Source organism: Emys orbicularis, chromosome 16, assembly GCF_028017835.1.
Source record: "Emys orbicularis isolate rEmyOrb1 chromosome 16, rEmyOrb1.hap1, whole genome shotgun sequence".
NCBI classification, from domain to species: Eukaryota; Metazoa; Chordata; order Testudines; family Emydidae; genus Emys; species Emys orbicularis.
This window is the reverse complement of record NC_088698.1, coordinates 31166442-31181624: the sequence shown is the minus strand read 5'-3', so window position 1 is coordinate 31181624 and position 15183 is coordinate 31166442. Positions and strand designations below refer to the sequence as shown.

Below are 15183 nucleotides of genomic sequence, written 5' to 3'. Positions count from 1 at the left end.
AATCAACAGGCATCCTGAGTGCTTAAAGCAGGACAGATTAAACCACCAAGACAGCCTGCCTTCAGAAAGGACTGGGAGGTATGGAAAACAAAGACTGGGTTCATTTATGATACAGCACGAGAAGGACAATACTCAAAGGAGGTTTACTTTGGTAACAGTCTGTGCAGGACAGACCCAGCCAATTTTGTGGGGAAAGTGCCTTATTCGGTATTAACTGCTCTGTCCTCAATGCAATTGGTATCTCTCACTTCGGAGTATGGCTGCCTACTCAGTGCTGCCTGCTAAGTAAGATGTATTTGAAACTACTGGCATTGACGATCCCTGATTAAGAGTGTAGGACTGTCACAGCATAGGGTCAGGCATTTGTGCATTTTCCTAGGGTTCCTTGGCATCTGCAGGGCTAGAACATGACAGCACATGCTTAAAGAGCCACAAGTCTCCTCCAGTTCTGTTTGTTTATGCCTCAGCACCTTCTCCAACTGCCACATTCCTGGAGCTCCTACATTACTTTTAATCTTTTATTCTGTTTTACGTGGAAATGAGCAGCTGGTTGAATATTTCTGGAACTAGCAGCCAGCCCCCTCCCCACCAATCTGAAAGAAACAGATGCATCTTGGGATCAATAAATGATGTGAGAAAATTAATGTATGTCTGAGTGAGAGCAGCCGCATGTGTGCATACCGGGAAGAAAGCACACAGGCACTGAAGACTATTAGCTGCAGTTCAAGGCTGCGCTAATTTGATAGCATGCCACCATTCGCCTCTGCGAGGTGGGACAGGGAGGGGGACCAGCAAAAAGAGGGCAGGATGAAACTCCCCACTAAGGGAGGCTCTGATGTAGCATTAGGAGAAGCATACCATTACGGCTTGTTTTTTAATAGGGAAAAGCTGTGTTTTTCAGGGCAAATTTCATGAAACATTAAAAATCGTGAACACCCATATTTTAATGATCAGCATCAGCCAAGCATTAACCCCCCACCCCGCCCCACCTCCCGCATCATTGGTCCATACAGACACGGGAAAGAAAGAGAATCTCTATGCACTGGATAGCAATTTTTTTTTTACTGGTTTGTTACTACTGTGACCCGAGGTGCCTCAGGTCACCCACCCTGAAAATGCCAAGGGCAGGGCAGGCTGCACAAAGGAGAGCAGGTTTTCTTAACACTGGTGGTTAACACTGTAGTTAGATTCACCAACCAGCCACAAACTATCAGCCACGTTGGCTTGTACGAGGCAGGGATTGGGCCTCCTGCCCCTCGCTGCAAGGCAGCTAGCACCCTTCTGGGGGCTGTACAATAACACGTGATGCTGACGGATAGTGTGCGGGCTGTACAGCAAGTATAGCAGAGGCCAGTCACTCTGAGGAATGGTAACAATGGGTGTCCCTAGGTTGATACTCTAAGGGTGTTCTGGAGAATCAGGACTGGGATGAACGCGTGTGGAACCCATTGGCTCAGTATGTGTTATGTGTCCGCCCGCTCCAAAAGGCTACTATCAGTAGCAGGTAATGGACTCACGCCTTCACCGCAAGGGTTGAGGTTAGGCTCACAAAGCGGGAGGTCTTGTGTTCAATCCACACAGATGGACCCTGGTGAGGGATCCAGGAAGACAGAGCTGAGCAGCATGCTCCATAGTGTGTTGTTTCCAAGACAAAAGGCACCAATCGTAAAGAGCAATTGCTATTAGGAAGACTAGAAAAGACACTGCACACAGGAGAGTGGGGTGAGTCCCGGGCCTGTCTCCCGGAGGTGGCTGAAGAAGCTTGGGGGATATTTGATCTTTAACCAGGAGACAGGCCTTAAGTGCTATAACTCACACAGCTAGCGCAGTAACTCAGACATGCAGTGCGCAGGGTCTGCACAACTGCTCACAGGGGGCATTTCTCTCAACTGTTTTTAATCCCCTTTGCCAGCTAAAACAAGGATCTTCCAGGTCAAAAAGAAAAAGAGGTGCTGAATGATATGGGCTTAGCTTCCGTTTGCTTTTCTGATTCAGCATCAACTAGTGTGGGCTTTTCACTGTCTCAAGCCCCTGTGGGCATCATTTCAAACTCCACCTGTGTCCTCCCAAACCCCACTATAAGTGAGTCACAGCTAGTACTGTCACCCATGGAGCAGGATATATTGGGGGTACTGAGTACCACTAGAAATCAGTCAGCTGATGCTCACTCTGCTCCCTGCCGCTGACCAGAAATTAATGAGTTGCTTTATTAGAGATGTTTCTCTTCAGCAAACAGAGAATTGCTTTAAACCAGATCCCCTTCCATTCCCCCCCCCCCCCCAGTGCCAGGTGGAAACAGCTGCAGCTCACAGATGTTATTTATGCAGAACTATTATCTCAATTATATATGTACGTTGTTGGAATTGCTTATGTCTCCAGATTAGTCTGTTTCCAGTGGAAATGTACAACGTGGATTAATTACTAAATGGCTTCTGAAGATTGGTGTCATTAAATCATCATTACTCTCTTGCCTCTCCTTTCCGCGTTGTGTTCTTGAATAGATCCCAACGCAGCAGTAGCAAGCACAGCACAGGTGATAGTTAGTGTGAGGTTCCACGCGCAAACGGCACAACTTGTTATACCTGCTTTGCTGGGCTTTGAGTGGAAGCCAACGCATTTCCAATGGCATTTCCATGGTCTCCAATGACAGCAAATGGCCAGGAAGCCCTTATCTTCTTACTGGGATAGTCAAGCAGTCTAGCAAGGGTCCTAAGGCTGTTCACACCAGCCCGTTCACTCGGATCTGCCATTTTCTCAAGATGTCTCCCAACACCTTGCACTAACTGCTCCAGCCTCTTGGCATGGCAAGCGGCCACCTCTGAAAGAGCAGAACATCCAGGGCGCTTGGCTCTGCACCTGCTCCTGGGGGCTTGAGTGCAGCTACACCAAGAGAGACAGATGCCCAAAGTCACACCCACATAAGCAGAGTGCTCCATGGGGTAGTGGGCTGCTCCACCAGGCTTTTCATTTTTTTCTGGGGCAAGGAGCCTCCCCTCTGTCTCTCTCTCTCTTCATCAGCCACACACCCCAAAGGGCTCTGAGCTTCACATAACCAGGGGAGTGGCTAGGAACGAGCCTGGGGAAGTGGGAGCAGCACCTCCAGAAGAACTTCCTCTCGAGGAGATTTGTGAGCATGGGGAAATAGTGTCCCAGGAGAAGTGGTGAAAACCCCATCACTTGGAACCTTTCAAAAGATACTGATGCAAACATTATCCAATGCGCTGTAGGAAACTGGCTGCAGCAGCTGGACTAGATGACCTAACAGGTCTTTTCCATTTCTCTAACAATGAGATTAATTTCTCAAAAGCAGCAACCCCTATATCATTGCAGAGCTGCAACACACAGGCTGTGTGTGTCATATTCCCTTCCAGTGACTAATCTCCATAGAGGATAAGAACCTACTACTGCTGCCAGGTAAGAGAGCTACTCCTTGAATTCCTGTAGTCGAAGCTAATGCTTTCAGTGCTGGAGGTCCAGTGTTCAGACTCTGCTCACAGACCTTGGGTGAGGTTTGTTAGAAAGACTCTTACCCATCCTTTCATTATCTTCCCCCTCACCACCATTTTCAATTCTTTGGAGCAGTCAAAAATGAATAAAGAAAGGTGTGTGTGTATATTTAAGATCTGTTCTGCTCTAGGCTAGTTATGGAATACGAGATGTCTGTGCTTAAAACAGAAGCAAATTAAACTCTGATCCTTGCACAGATTATAATACAACACACAATACTTATAACCATTTCCATGACAACAGATATGAAAAAGGATTTCATTTGCAAGAAAGGTAGAAAACACATTGAGGAGAAGGTAATTAACATGGGCTGTAAAAAGAGAGACCAGAACATTTTATTTAACTGTAGTTGCCTTACTTAGATACCCATTGTTCCCAAGACAAGATTTCAGTCTGCACTAGAGAGGGGAGAAAAGCCTTTTACAGGAGTCTGAGATAAACTGTCTTTGTGCTCAGGCATGTGTGCAGAGGCTGCTGTTATCTTGCCGCACAATTAACAAGGAACGTTCTGTAAAAATGTCTTGCCTCATATAATCTTGCAGTTTCACTTTGGTTCAGGTAAATAAATCATGTCCCCAGGAAATGCTAGAAAGGCTTTGCTGTGTCAGGATAGCGCTGTTCATTAGACAGATGATTGACAGCCTAAAACAGCCATTAGCCTCCATCTTGTGCACGGTGAATGAAGTTTGCTGGAAGCTGTTCTTGGGCTGACTTCAATGAGTTTTCTATTTCTTCACAATTTTTTCCATAGTAGATGTGACTAGTAACTAGTAAGTGTCTAGAGACAGAGTGAATGACTGTGGAACTGACTAGATTCCTTCTGTACCTTGCAAATCCCACAGAACCAAATCCAGGTTCTGGGCGTGAGCCGGAGCCCTTTGACAGTCATCCCACTGACTTCTACGGGCTTTGGATTGGGCCTCTCATGAGAACCATGAGTAGGAACCCTAAAATCAGAGGTGCCCCATTATTTAAAGTCACACTCATGCCTATTGATTTGAATTGTAAGTGCCCGCAGAGTGAGTCCAAGCAGCATGGGACAGCTTGTATTATTTCAGATGAGAGAGAGAGAGATGGAAAAGGAGTTTCAAGCCCAGAGATTTTCTGAGGCTATGAGAGGCTTGTTTTACTGAGGGCTTTGAGGGGAGCTTATGAAAAACCTGTCACACAAAGAGGTGCCCTATCTTTTACGATGCTCACTTAGAGACCCAATGCCAGAGGGTACTTTAGTCTCAGCAGGGAGATCTCCCAGACAGTAAAAGGTACAGCACTTTTAAACACAAGGATTTGGCTGGAGCTCACTCTGTGTCCTACATGCAAACACACTTCCCATCTTTCCTCTAGCGCTCCTGGCAGCAAAGAGAACCTGGGGAGACAGCAGCTGCAATCCTAGCTGTGCTTTCCTGACTAAACTCCTAATAACAAAACATTACTTTCTGGAGCACATTTCCAGCTCCCTTTCTTACTTCTGCTATCTCAGTTTGAAAGCAGGGAGGCCAAGAATACACAGGTCACAAGATTTTAGATACTAAGGAGAGCAGCAAAATATCAGAATGAATTTCTGTGGGAAAACAGCTGGAACAGAACTCCATTAATGACTCCACAAAAGTCTAGTCCTACTGGAGCTGAAGCTTGTTCTTTCCTAGCCCTGGTTAATGCATACCAAAATCATTACGGCAGGGCACTGGCCAATTGGTACGCATGTCTGTGCACGTTTACAGAACAGGGGCCATGTTGGTCAGTTGGGTGTCGTGAGGTTATAATGTACTTGGGATAGGCCCGTACGAAGTGTCTGATTTCTGTGCGTGTAGGTGCTAGAGCGTTTCCAGCATCCCAGCATAACAAAGTGAGAGGTGCCAAATGAAAAGAAAAAAGAAAACCAACCGGGTCTATCAAGACTCTATCAATAACCAGAGCGTTACGGTCTCTGACCTGACTGCGAACTTTCTCGAGCTCCTCTTTGCTGACAGACGGACTGGGCTCTCCCGCTGTCACCAGCAGGAGCTGCACATCTGCAAGCAGAGCGTGTGTCCTCTTCAGGTCCCGCCGAAGCCGCTTCTCTACGTCGAAGTCCCGATGACCAATCTGGGGGCAGAAAGGTTTTCATTAGAGCCAGTCCCCCGGTCCGCAGGCGATTCCAACATTTCAGGGGGGTTATTTTGAATCAGATGAAAAGAAGACATTTCCAAATCTCCCAGGGAACCAAACCCCAGGAACAATTCGAACTGGGACTGTGGAAATGTTTCACTTCAACAAAACTTTGTCAAAATCAACTCACCCTCCCAAAACGTTTCGAGTTTGATGCAATTACATTTCCCAATAGAAAACTGTTGCGTTAGAAAATTGCCGACCAGATCTAGTTTCTGTTAGCATCTTGTTCGTACAGAAATGCAGTCTGCCTAGTCTCCAGCGCAAGCCACAGATTTCAAAGGAGCAGCAAAGAGACTGTCTGTAGTGACCCAACAGATCAAATGAATAACTAACGACAAAGTCTAGGACCCAGGTGCTTTAAAGTTTCTTTATTCTGTGGTACTTCCTATATGTAACACATGTGCACCGTGATTACTGAGATCCACAGCGAGTCCAGATTTTATCCACCATCTCGCCGCCCTTAAACGATTTCATCTTTACTGTTGACCCCACTCAGCAGTGACAGATTCCGGTGAAAGCTTTATGGGTATCTTCCATCGGAACGTGCCAGGCTTTGCATGCTGAACTGCTCGCCCGTCGAAAGATGGCTATAACCCTGGCCCTCACTTAGAGCTTGCAGATCTGAAACACCAGGTGCTGCTGTCCAATGCCCTGCTTCCTACACAGACAAACTTCTGAGTAAACCCTGCACCAGGAATGAGCTATCGCTCCTCTGCAGTAGGAAGAGTCCTACAGCAATATTCTCCCACTCTCAGTGCTAGAGAACATTGTTACCAAGGATACTAATACAGAAAAAACAGCATGGCTCGAGGAAGACCAAGACAGCAACGCAGCACAATATCAGTCTGGAATCATGGAGGATTGTAAAATGTATTTTTCATGGTCACTGTCATTACTGCAGATTTGACCATTTGGGCTTTACACCCGTGGAACGTGAACCAGCTGGGAGGTGAATTCGCCCCCCCCCCCCCACAACCCAGGCTGCAAACCACCCATGCGGCCTCTCTGCAAGGCTTTGTGCTGGCATCAGGGGTGAAGTCCAACAATAGTGGGGGGGGGAAATCCTGCAAATCCTCATTTGAATGTTGAAATGGATTGGCCTTGCCTGGATCTCTGCCCCTTGCACACTGGCCTTCTGTTAATACTGGTACAACTGAGAAATACTAACATGGAGACTCACGGAGATTGAATCTCCGATTTCTACAGGCATTCACACCTAAAACCTGGTTACTAGGGTTACACTCATCTAATCAGGGAACAGAAACTACCCACTGTGCTTTATGACCCAATCATGGTTAAGCAACATCTCAAATTTCAAATACTGAACAGCTAAAATGTAAAAGTTATCACAAGTTATTGAAGAATGAAAAAAAATTCAAGAAAACATACAATTTTATCTGCGAAATTCCACATCAGAAAAAAAAAAACAGGGAAAAACCCCACCAAATAAATATTTAGTGTGAATTATTCCCACAGCGCTAATGCAGAGCAGCTGTTTTTATAGCGAAAGGACTCTTTGCAAATGACAGTTCTTCAGTTTGAGTTGTGTCCCTTGCTTTATAGGCAGAGGTTTGTGTTATAATGGGGGCTCCTCACCAGTTAATTTTGTGCCAGTGTATTACCGTGAAGCCCTTTAAAGAAGGGAAAGAGGAAGTGAGTTTAAAATATTCTACATCCAAATGAATTTGTGAGTATCCATGGACACAAGATAAGAGAATTAGAAAAAAATGAGCAAACAAGGACATGGTTTCAGTATTTGATTTCATACTAATTGGAATATGACGGCACTTGCACTCTGTGCTTCTAAATATTCCTTTATGTATCTCCTCTGCTCTCAGATCTATTCTCCTATCATCTGTTCCCTGGTTAAAATTCATTACACAGACTTGACCTTGGAACCTGTTTTAAAGCTGCTTGGCATTTTTCCGTAACCTGAAAACACTGGTGGTGTCTCCGCTTCCTTAATTGGCTTTCAGCTGTTTGATAAGAAGGTCTGCAGCATACTGTCCACTGCAAATCAAAGTGTAGCGCTAACAACTCTAAAGCAGAGCAGATGTGCTCTTCTCCCATTCTCTCTCCCCACCCCTCCCCCAGAGGCAGGCTGTCTCCTGGATGCTGTACTGTACTGTTTGTCCTATCTCAGTGCTTGTCTGCCACAGCACATTAATTCTGTGTCATAAATACAAATTGGGTTTATTGACTTTGCCATTTTCAGTGCACAGAGAATGCCAGTCTCTGCCTGCCCCCTCTGTCATCACCGACAGGTACCTTTTCACTTGCAATCAGGGCCAGAAAAGCTGACTAATACAGTGTTTTTCATGCCCACGTTTGCTCTTCCTTTCCGCTAATCACAAAAGGAAATGAAGAATCACAACAGTGAACGTGGTCATTTGGTGCAGGGCATGGAGAGAGAGGTTATACAGTCCTGGCAATGCCTTGTGTGAGGTACCAGCAGGACAGCATTCTTTGGTAAGGACAATCTGACACTACCTACCTCCCATGCACTGAATTCTCTCTGCAGCTCATATGCTATATTCATTCACCTGTGTTAATTTTTGTAAACTATCAGACAGAAGGAATACGCTGAATTGACTGGTGGTAGTAATAACGATACCCTGCATTTATATAGCAGTGTTTATTCTGCCAGTTAACAAGTATTTTATTAACTGAAAGCCTATGGGAAGTTCTGGATAGGCCCCATTACACAATTTTACATCTATCCTGAAATCTCCCCACCATTGCACAGTGTTGTTAAACTCCAAAATTCTTCATCTTCTCTCCAAAACGTAATGAACATACATACGTGCCAGACCTCATGAACCCCAGCCAGCTCATTCCAGTGAGCAGGAGTTAGGCTAGCTAATGACCATAACTCCAAATAAGTAGCTCCCACTCTCCTCGGTGTGCCCTTGTTTTAAAGCTATTTTAATTGCAATATAATGCTGAGCTGTCCACAGGCAGTTTGAAAACATTCGCATAAAAGACTCAGCTCACTGGGCTACAGCCCTGAGTCTCGCTGTCTTTCCATACAGAAGCGATGAGACAGCATGTCCAAGTGTCCAGGGAGGCTGCTCTTCTGTCTGGCTGTTACCCTGCACACCCAGGTAAGGGCCAGCATGGCCCTGGCCTTTAATGAGAACTCCCGCTACAGGACATGGTGCATGAGAGAGTTTCCAAACGTGGCTAGGTTTGTATGTCACCTAATCGAAATGTCGTCTAATGAAGCTACGTTCAAGTTCCTTACCGTATAATTTAACATGAAAGAGCTGTGTATGCTTTTCCCAGCACGCTCCCCAATCACTGCCCTACACACATGAAATGGTGACAAAAGATTTGTTCGAATGAATGTGGTAGGGACAGACATCTACAGTAAATAACAATCTGATAAACGGCTTCTCTGGGCCGAAGGAGTTGTTCCAGCATTTTGGTTTGTTTGCTTCTCCCACAAAAATAGTACAAGGAAAGCATTCCTTTCCAATGCTTAGTTATCCAGACACTTATCCTGGGAAAAACGATAAAGCTGCACCTCCAAGATCCCCTTGTGGGACCAGCCCCACCTTTGTTCTGAGACTATATTGGGACCACCGCATTAGAACTGCTCTAATAGCCGGGACAATATTTGGTGGAAGAAGAGCTGGGATTTGCCCCTTGGCAGCATCTTTGATAGCAGGGGGCTCATTGTGTTCTGGCTCTGGCTCCATTTGTTTTTTGTAACTTGTCCCATATTAATAAAAAAAGGCAATAGTGTTTTGGGTGGGGGCATCCCGAGTGCAAGATGGTAATGCCAAGGATTGGAGACACACACGTTCGTCTGGCTGGCAGTTTCATAAGCCATCTCCCAGGAGCTGGTAAAATAAGGTGACTGATGGATTCCAGTTTCCTACCTGCTCACAGAGGGTCCCAATGAGCCCTTCCAGATCCTGCTTCTCGTGGAGCACCATCTGCTTCTCCTCAAATTCCTGCTCCAACTGCATCTCCAGCTGACGAAGCTGCACACAGGTGAGAAGCACACAGACGGCTCAGAATGCAATCTCCTGCCCCAGCTGAGGCCAGCAGAAGCCCGTGGGGGTTGCCTCCGACTTAATAACTACTTTGCTTGCTCCTTCCAGCGGTCTCTGAACGGTTTGCACCTTTCCGTATAAAAAGGTGAAGGCAATCACAGGCCTAGCCATTCATGTTACATGAAGTCCCTCATTTCTGATTGAAAATATAATAATATGGCCCAATGGTTCGGTCTGCCCGGGCGTGGCCAAAGCAGCAGCAAAGTAAGGGTCCCTGCTGGCACACACACAGTAGCTTGGCAGCCAGCGGAACAGTCCCATCCTTGCTAGTAGGGACTGGAGACTTGTTGTCCTTTAAAGACACTCTGGATATGTCAACACTGCAAAGAAACCCTGCAGCAGCAAGTCTCAGAGCCTGGGTCAATTGACTGGGGCTCACGGGGCTCGCGCTAAGGGGCCAAAATGATCAGTGTAGACATTCCCACCCACTGCTATTTTCAGCCCTGTAGCATGAGCCCCACACGCCTGAGTCCTTTGACACGGGCTCTGAGACTCACTGCCACGGGGGTTTGGGGCTGTGTAGACGTACCTGCTGTGTATTGGCGAGATGACCCCAGTACCTTCTTGGCAACACAACCATGAGAGGGAGACGGGGAGGCCTCCTCCCAACCCAGAAAGCTTTCCAGGGGCCACTTCCAGCTTGGTCCGTGGCACCACCCCGAGTGAATTTGAAGTGCATGGCCAGAAGCACCTTTCACGTCTATAATTATTGTTGCCTCAACCCTCTTTTGCAAAGCTCAGTGTCTGTTCTGCTTCCTCATCCTTTGGGAGAGGCAGACGGACCAGATGCTCCAATTCTCATGGCTGCTCTGCACAGCTCTGGTTGGAGCCTACCCTGAAAACAGGGGATTCCCCCAGCAGGGTAACCCTCAGGTGGCCTAGAGATGCCACAGCAGCTCCTGAGAATTAGTGCGACTGTGGCCAGAGAAAAGAGGGCCATATTCCCTGCACAAGGACTCGCCGTCTGACCTCGGGCCGAGTCACGTAACCTGCGTGTCTCCGTTTTCCCACCTGTGAAGAGGTCACAACAGTGAGCTCACAGAGGTGTTGTGAGGACTAACCAGGCCACGTTTGTGCAGCTGACGGAGGAGGGAGAGGCTTGAAGAAGTGGTAAGTGTTAGGGGAACCGAACTGGGCTCATTTATCTGGCCCCTCTCTAGGCACCACTTATCACCTCTTGTTGAGACAATGGAACAAGATCCTGATGAGCAGTTCAGAGCTTTGCTGCGTGGCTGACAGAGGACCAGCTAGACCCTAAATGGGGTGGGGGAAATCAGAATGGTTTATTTCATAGCATGGTTTTTGTTCCTTCAAGCCACTGGAAGGACCTGGCCTAGAGCAGCAAACTTGCCAAGAAGACTCCATCTCTGAACCTGTTAGTGGCTGGCATGGCTCATCAGAGCTCTCTCAAGTCATCCACCAGCCTCCTGCATCTCTGAAAAGCTGCTCATCAACTGTGTTTAAAAGGGAAAAGCGAGATACTAAATATTGATTCCCCTCTTGAGAGTCTCTGCCATTTACTCATTTAGAAAAGAAACATTCAATCTGTTTGGGGCAAGGGAAGGAAAAGAAGAAAAATATCTGTTCAACTGAGAGCAGCCTTGGAACCTGTTCAAAGTTTTTTCAGTGAAATTGACACTATCTTACCCCTTCATAGAGGGCAATTAACAAAACAAACACAGACAAAGCCTGGGAATTGTGACTACCGGATTTCCAAGTGGAATACAACGTAATAATGCCCAGTAATTGAAAGCCATTGGGCCTAAGAATAAGTAGAAAGGAATAGAAAAAGAGGGGACGTGTGTAGAGAGAATCATAGAAAATGTGATGAGCATGGCCAACAGTTGAACCTCCCTGTATTAATTTTCCTGGACAGAATGATGACGCTGTCCATGATTCTTCACCAGCACATTGTAATATGGAGGGTCTCTCTGCAGGACCATGGCCCTGACAATAATGGAGTCATACATGCATCAGTGACCCAATCATCCTTCAGATGCGACTCCTCCACAAATGTCTGGCTGTGGCCGCTTGCGTTTGCGTCCCATTGTGTCCTGACACCCACACTCCTCTTTTTTGTTTTATACAAACGCACAGATAAATTCATCCTCAACAGAGATAATTTGCTCTTGACAACAGGGTGCTCAAGATGCATGGCTCACACTGTCTGCTTGAAAGCAGCATGTCAACGCGATGTTAAACATAGGGGTTTGCACCTTTCAGAATACTGCACTTACATTACAAGCTATATTTGCCCAGTCCCATTTTCTGTCTAAATCAGTTAGGCCTTGCAATGCTGAGCAGTGCAATGTCTAAATACTTGTAAAAATCTGGGCCTAATTCCTTAATTGTTCCCCAGTCAAAGCCACATGCAGAAGAGAATTCTAAATCCCCGCCCCAAAGGCAGGTTAATAACACATCCCACCCTGAGTCTCTTGGTCACACCCTTCAGCGAGTCCCATCCCAAATAACACTTTGCTGACATACCCTCCTCTGACAGGACTGGCGAACATCCTCTAGCTCCTCTTCCTTGTCTTCCAGCTCCTTCTGCTGCATCTGCTTCATCCGTTCTATTTCCAGTTCAAGCCGCATGTGGAGCTGAGGAGGCCCAAGACAAAGAGCTCTAGATCAGCCGGGGGAATCGTTACAAACTCTCCCAGCGCTTCCCCAGTTTACTGACCAGGAAGGAAATTGCAGCACATTTCCTTTGAAGATTTAAGAAGGGTGCCAGGTGGGCAGCCCAGGCAGCGCAAATGCGTGGGAGGGGCACAACTACCTATCACATCCTAAAATATATCTCAGATCCCAGACCTCACTGCCAGGGGGACTTCGCATGACAGGAACTGCCGGGAGCTCAACGTTTCCAAGCAGAAAGCTGATGAAGTTACCACCTGCATGCGTCAGCCTTTCACAGTGATGTGCTGCTATCACCTTGCAAGACTCAGCCATAACAATGCAAACCACCTGTTACCCATCAATTGAATGGGTTTCTGAGCCTAGGGCTTGATAAGGAAACAACGGAATCATATTAAAATAGTTAAAAAAGGAGAAGAATCAATACACTGAACACTGAGTTTCTATAAGGTGAGAGGCTGCAGAAGACCCTAACAATCAATCTCAGGTTGGGGAGCTGATTACTTGTTCTGCGCTTCTCAGGGTGGCCGGAGACCACGGCACCGCCTTGGACCTGCTGGATAGAATAGTGTCAGGAGGAGGAGATCTTACCTGTTCCAGCTGCTCAACAGCATTTGCATGTCGGCTCAGTTCTTTTTGCTGTTCAGTAGCACTGGACTCAAGCTCCCAAAGCTCCTTCCTTAGGGTGGCTACAGCATCCCCGTCCCAGGCCTCCGGGGAGGTGAGCTCCTGCACTCGGGTGGCCAGCACTGCAATTCGCTGATTCAGATTAGAAGTTTCCAGGTCCTTTTGCTGTGCGGGGGTGAGGGGGGGGAGAAAGTTCACAGCTGTAGAGGGTCCGAGGAGGCCCGTTAGCCCCGTCAGCAGTGCAGCCATCTGCTTCCCCAAGAAAACAACCTCCTGGGGCTGGACTGAGAAATCAGAACATGTTGCGGGTGTGTGGATAATTTCAATTCAAATGTGACAAAACAGCTTTCACTGAAATTTGGAAAATTTTCAACCTGGCTTGTTAGGAGCCTCTTGAAACTTCCCTTTTAGTGATACACAGCGAAGGAGGATACTGGGAAGGGAAGAGGCATTCTCTCTCTCATGCAGCATCTAAACAACCATAATGATAGCCGTTAACCTTACTTTGCAATCTGCTACAGACACCCTGGGGATTCAACTCGTGACAGTGGTCCCTGCAAGGGATGGGAGGTGGACTCTGAGCTTATCTGATGCAGCAGTCACTCAATGAAAATAACTATCACTTCTTCAGACTGCTCCATTGGCCCTCAGGCACTGCAGGATCTACTTCTTGTTTTAAGACACCCTCCATGAACCCGCGCACCTAACTCGGACCAGCTCATCTGAGCAGTCCTTTTGTCTCTTTCTCTCTACTCCTCTCTAGCTCCCTCCGCCCACCCACCACTGACCTCTTCTCTTACTCCCACATGAGGTCACTGTTGTGGGTGTGACAGCGCCTTCCTAGCAGCTCCTGCCGTCTGGTGCTAACTTCTCTCCATTGCTGGCCCTGCATCTCATTTTGGCTCTCCACTGAAAGCATGCCCTCTCTCCTTTGCCTAGTTCTCTTAATTCCCTTCTTCCTCTGTTGGTCTCTGTTCTCTAACTGTCATTGTAGTTCTCAGCTCTGTAAGGATTTTTGGGACATGAGGGGTATGAAAGTTTCTCTAACAAAATAAAGCTGTGTTGCATTATCACAAGCTTTGATGGACCTGCCTCATTGATCAACTGGCATTCTGAATACCCTCATTGACTGCAAAATTTCCCCAGCAGCTACCGTATCTCTGAGATTCCAGAATAAGAACTACGTCGTATCAACAAACACTATCAATACCCTTGACTAAAGCTAGAGATCTTTTTAGAGAGACCCCTATGATGGATCTGCTAAGGAAAGGATTACAGCTGCCATCATCCCCCTCCCCACTGTATGCCCCTTTCCTCCTTTCCTCCTGGCCGGGTAAGGGCAAAGATCCTGAACCAGGTGGTGGCCGGGCTCTGTTTGGAAGTGGCAACCGCATGGCAAGCCAGGAGCTGCAGAGAAGCTAGAGACAAAGAAGATATTCTCCAGGAACTGAATGCAGAGCGGCTTGTGGAACCGGCTGTGACTGACAGACGTTTCAGCTGGGGGCAAGTCTACGTGGGACTTATGGGGAAGCAGCAGTGGCTAGGCAGGAAGCCAGGGCAGAGGAGCCCCAGTGAGTCTGTCCTGGGAAACTGCAAGCTGCTATTTGCTTGAATAGACTGGAGAGGGTACCCCAGGCAGTAGTGCTGAAGAGCTTTGAAGAGCCATCAGTTGGATGGCCCCCAGGACCCAAACAGGAAATACTATCACTCCCTTTGAACTTTGTCTACGCCTCTTACCTAAGGTATCTGCAACCTTCCCCTTCCCTGTCAGCCCTAGCAAAATACCCTTCCCTTAGCCATGTGCCTGAGTGGTTATTGGGACCCACCAAGGCTAGCATCTACAAGGTCTAGCTGCTGAAGCACCTACAGGGCATGCCTCCAAGTCAGAATACACCTGGCACCCTACGGCTTTGGGGTCCTCCATTACTGAGCAGCCCCAATATTTACACCCCATTCCAAGTAAACAAGGGCAACTTCAGTTTGAAAATACCTTTCTTCTACTTCTCTCTTTACACCAACAGGGGCTGATTTAACAGTCGGTTGCTCCCATTCTACGCAGTCTTCAAACTCGGAGTTACGCCAGCATAAAACTGGAACAGCGATGTGCTGATTCGGGTCCCGAGATCATTCCCACAATGCCTTGGGGCCCCAGTCCTGCCGCTTGTTACAGACAGACTTATGGACAGACCCCAAAACCTGGGCA

The 15183-nt window shown here is 47.3% G+C and overlaps 1 protein-coding gene across 1 annotated transcript in view; it reads right to left on the bottom strand.

Moving 5' to 3' along the window:
* The window catches only part of MYO18B (myosin XVIIIB), a 186471-nt gene that overhangs the window by 71822 nt on the left and 99466 nt on the right, over nt 1-15183 (bottom strand). Inside the window, exons 30-33 of the mRNA XM_065417569.1 lie at nt 12945-13145; nt 12207-12317; nt 9543-9647; nt 5440-5592 (exon numbers count right to left, since the gene is read on the bottom strand). Of these exons, the coding sequence (XP_065273641.1) occupies nt 5440-5592; nt 9543-9647; nt 12207-12317; nt 12945-13145 (570 nt within the window). The remainder of the gene's footprint in view (nt 1-5439; nt 5593-9542; nt 9648-12206; nt 12318-12944; nt 13146-15183) is intronic.